General features: G+C 47.6%; 1 protein-coding gene across 1 annotated transcript; it reads left to right on the top strand.

Moving 5' to 3' along the window:
- The first annotated feature begins 946 nt into the window (after nt 1-946).
- LOC139238105 (zinc finger protein 239-like) lies at nt 947-1,312 on the top strand. Its single transcript, XM_070867455.1, has one exon. It carries the CDS (start codon nt 947-949, stop codon nt 1,310-1,312), a length of 366 nt encoding a protein of 121 aa, XP_070723556.1.
- The last annotated feature ends 3,635 nt before the right edge of the window (nt 1,313-4,947 follow it).

The following is a 4,947-nucleotide window of genomic DNA, read 5'->3' as shown; positions in this document are numbered from 1 at the left end:
CTCGCCTCTTCAACCTTGAAAATGTAAGGAGACAGGCAGGGCTGTGTGTGCTGCAGGAGGGCTCGCAGTGTTCCGGAACGGATAGGTGCTGCAGTAGGTGAGGTAGCAACGTTTAATGTTTTATTTATTGATTGATTTTTCGATTCTTTTTTAATTTTATTTATTGATTGAGTTATTGATCATTTATTATTGATGATGGTTTTTTATTTTTAAAAGTGAAGTGTTTAATGCTTTTGGAAAATCCTCTAACTTCCCTTCCCTCCACAACCCCTCCCCCGCCCGCCATCTCTGGCTACCGGCGCCTGATTTCTAAAGTGTCTTCAATGTTTTTCTCAGCGTACAAAAGTGGGCACGGACTCAGGCCTACGTTAGTTTGCAGTAACTTTTCGCTGTCTAAACTTGCTTAACTGGCCAAAACGGGCGTAAGTGGCTAGAAAAAGAAACTGAACTAACTGACTGAAAGTGGAACAAACTAAACGTGGAGAATTGTGATTTATCGGATACACCAAAACAATAGGAGCAACTCCTGTCGAAACTTGGGCCCTAGATGTGTCTATCCTGAATTTGTGTCTTGGACTGACAGTGAAAAGTTTTGTTATCTCCTTTTACAGCGTATTAGAAGGGGAGATTTTCAGACAGGAAACACAAACTAAACATCGCGTCAAGATCTGACAGAGTCAATCGATTCATCAGGACCTGAATATCATCGGCCTTTGAAAGTGGAAGGAGAAATGTTTGTCTGTTCTGCCTGAGAGAAAATATTGCAAATATCAGTGTGACTGGAAAAGCACCGAGACACACACACACCTGAGTGAGTGTTCCAGTGCACTGCCTGTGGAAAGAGCTTTCATCAGTTACGCGGCCTGAAGAAACATCAGACTATTCACAGCGGGGAGAATCTGTAAACGTGTTGTGTGTGGGCGAGGCTTCAACTGATCATCCAACCATGGAGAGTCACAAGGATACCCGCACCATGGTGAAACCGTGGAAATGTGGGGACCGTGAGAAGGGATTCAGATCACCATCAGAACTGGAAATTTATCGATGCATTCACATTAGTGAGAGGCTGTTCACATGCCTCGTTTGTGGGAAGGGATTCACTCAGTCAACCGACCTTTCAGTTCACCAGCGAGTTCACACTGGGGAGAGGCCGTTCACCGGCTCCGTGTGTGGGAAGGGATTCTTTCTGTCATCCGACCTGACGACACACGAGCGAGTTCACACGGGGGAGAGGCAGTTCACCTGCTCTGATTGTGGGAAGGGATTCACTCGGTCATCCCACCTGCTGACACACCAGCGAGTTCACAACTGACTGCAGGGGCTGGAATCTGCTGTTAATCACAACCTGACTGAACCATGTTTATTCTGACAATTGGGGTTTGTTTCTGCTGATTATAACTCCTGTAACTGGACTGGAGTTTAATATTTCGCATATAGACAAATAAATAAATAAATCTGGAGGGAGGCAGGAGGAAGGGGGCTGATGTCCATGTCACCTGGTCGGAGGCACACCTGCTCGCCAGGCGTCGTCATGTGTAACCTGGTTTCAAATGACTGAAAATAATGCTAATAAAACACACCAAACTATTTTCTAGTTAGATTGGGGTACAGTATTCAATTTCTCAATAAAAAAAAATTTAAAACAAGAGAATTCTTGAATGTTCTTCCACGTTGGTTAAGTTGTTTCAGAAGTTTTAAAAGTTTCTTGTGGAGTTTTTAAGAAGTTTTTCCAAGTTATTTATAAGTTTCCCAAGTTGATTTAAAGTTTAAAATGAAAGTCAGTACCAAGCTACCTCCCTTGATACTATCCATGGGCGCTGCCAGCCCTCTGCAGCAGCACAAAGCCCTGGCTAGACCACACCTGGAGCATTGTGGGGAAGTAGAGGCCTGGTCGACTCCGAAGGGGGCCCGAGCGCCTGGACACAATATACAGTTCCATGGTTAGAATCGCCATGTACAGTGTCAGGTTTAGAATCCCTGTGTATCGTGCCAGGGTTAGAATCTCCATATACCCTCCCACGGTTAGAATCCACATGTACAATCGCAGAATTGGAATCGTGTGACTGCACACTGTCGAAGAGAAAAATTGAGGCCTTGAATCTGAGTTGGGGAAAAAAATCATGAAAACATAATTCAATTTCTATACTAAACTATTTGAAATCAAATCAAATTAATTGTTGCAACTAACACGTTACTTTCATGGCAAATGGGAAACAAGTCATGTGTGGGGAGTTCAGGAGTGTTTGCGCCTGGTTACACAACATGTCCCTGGATCTCCACTCCAAATGCACTTCTTTAGGTTCGCAGTCTCATTGACACATCCAACTGACTGGATGGATCTCGCCCTTTAAACCCCATCAGAGAAATATCAGCATTTGATGTTTAGTTTGCCAAACCTTTATTTAAAAACTGGTTAGGCCTCAGCTGGAGAATTGTGTTCAAGTTTGGGCTCCAAACTTTGGGAATGGTGCCAAGCTTTTAGAGAAAGTACAGAAGGAACGATGCTAGAGATGTGGGACTTCCGTGATGTGGAGAGCCTGGTGAAGTTTTCCCCAGAGATCAGGAAAGGGTAAAAGGAGATTTGACCAAGATGAACAAAATTATGAATGATTTAGAAGAAAGAGTAAATATGGAAAGTCTTTCCAGTGGTATTAGCGTAGGTAACCAGAGGGGTCAGACTTCCAATGATTGGCACAATGATGAGAGGTGAGATGTGGGACCATGTGTTACCCAGTGAACTGTTATGATCCAGAATGCACTGTCTGAAAGGGTGGTGGAAGCAGATTCAATAGTAACTTTTAAAAGTGAATTGGATAAATACGTGCCGGGAAAAATATACTGAGCTATGGGTAAAGAGCAGTGCAGTGAGATTCATTGAGCAGCTCCACCAAAGAGCTGGCACAGACTCGATGGGCCGCATAGCCTTCTGTGCTGTACCACTCCCTGAAAATGGCGAATGATTGTACCCAGAGTGCTCCGCCCGGGGGAATAAGCCCTATCTCCATCAGCAGGGAGGCAACGCGTGGGAAGGGCTGGTTCCCAGAAAGCACCTCCCTGTGCGGTGAGGCTCCCGGGGACTGAGCGAAGCGAGGACGGCTCCGGGCAACACCGAGTGTGGCCCTCAGGCCCCGGGCAACAGCGAGTGCGGCCCTCAGTCACCGGGCAACACCGAGTGTGGCCGTCAGGCCCCGGGCAACACCGACTGCGGCTCTCAGGCCCCAGGCAACACCTTGTGCGGCCCTCAGGCCCCGGGCAACACCGAGTGCGGCTCTCAGGACCTCAGTCAGAGAGCCGGGCCCTGTACCAGCAATCCCCGGGTGCAGCGCCTCCCTCAAACCATGAAAAAAACTGGTTGCATTTAAAAGCAGGCCCAGCAATTCCCAGCCGCTCTGTAACAGGGAGGGTGCTGGATGCGGAAGTCACTCCCTGTCCTCCTGTACAGTATACTATTAGGCACTTCCTTGAATCGATGATGACCCACTTCCACACCAAAAAGTGATGAGTTCACAGATGTTTCAATATGAGATCTGATATTCCAGATCCCGAACTACATATTGAAGGGTGGAAGATGCCTGTGCGTGGATTCTTTTAACGTGTGTGTCCATTGTACACCAGCCACCACACGGGCTGGAGAGAGCGAGGTCTTGGTCCAGTGGCAAGGGTTAAACAAGACGACTGGAGACCAAGATCTGCTGCACAAACCTAGTGCACATGTTGCTACTGGCCATAGATCACAGTGTGGTCTGGCCCATGCTGTCCCTGGGCCGTTGCCTCTTCCGGGCCCCAAATTCGTGCCTTCCGTGGGCCATAATCTCTCCACCCCGAACTGTCGCCTCTCGTGGGTCCCAAGCTCTCAGCCCGGAACTCTCGCCTCTCATGGGCCCCAATTTCTCAGCCCCGACCTCACCACTCCTCTGCTGCTTGCCGCATCGCCTGCCGTACCTGGGCCGTTCCGATGCTCCAATCGCTGACCTGGATTCCGGTAGAAAGCAAAATCTAGACTCTCAAATCTCCAGATCTGGGGCAATTTAGAGTAGATCACCTCTCAACTATGCTGCAAATGTCAGAAAAATCCTTTGGATACCTTGCCTCCTGTGTGGATCTGTTTGTTGCATCAGTTTGAGCTGGAGTGGAGATGGAGGAGGAGCTGCTGGGTTTCACCCCCAGTTATCCTGAGCCAAGTGGGACCAACAATTCCCCATGTGGGGATTTCAACGGAGGTGGGTTCCCTTCCCTGAAGGACATTATTGAACCAATTGGTTTTACCACAAACTGGCAGCTTTCATGGTTACTATTTCTAGTGCTGACCCCACAAATGACAAAGTGCATTCAGCTCAATTTCTCAACATGCCTTTATGTTTTTGTGGATTCTTCTCACCCACCCTTTTTCCTGTCTGAAATGCACTTTACAGGGTATTAAAAGGGTAGGATTTGTCGACTGGAGGCTGAAACCAAACATCACATTTAGAGCTGACGGAGTCACTCGATTCATCGGGAACAGAATATCATCAGCCTTTGACCATGGAAGCAAAAAGCATTGTTCACAGCGGGGAGAAACTGTACACGTGCTCTGTGTGTGGACAATGCTTAGCCTATCATCCAAACTGGAGAGACACAAGTGCAGTCACACTGGGGAGAAACTGTGTAAATGTGGGGACTGTGGGAAACGTTTCAACTACCCGTCCCAGCTGGAAACACATCTGCGAGTTCACACGGGGGAGAGGCTGTTCACCTGCTCTGAGTGTGGAAGGGATTCGCTTGGCCATCCTATCTGTTGAGGCACCAGAGCGTTCACAAGTGACTGCAGGGGTTGGGATCTGTTGTTATTGCTGCTGTTAATTACATTCCGACTGAACCGTGTTCATTCTGACAGTTGGGGTTTGTTTCCGCTGATGTTAATAACTCCTGTAACTGGACTGGAGTTTAATATTTTGGATATAGACAAAT

Source organism: Pristiophorus japonicus, chromosome 25, assembly GCF_044704955.1.
Source record: "Pristiophorus japonicus isolate sPriJap1 chromosome 25, sPriJap1.hap1, whole genome shotgun sequence".
In the NCBI taxonomy this organism is placed as follows: domain Eukaryota; kingdom Metazoa; phylum Chordata; class Chondrichthyes; family Pristiophoridae; genus Pristiophorus; species Pristiophorus japonicus.
The sequence above is the reverse complement of the archived record's forward strand: the minus strand, read 5'-3'. Positions and strand labels throughout refer to the sequence as shown.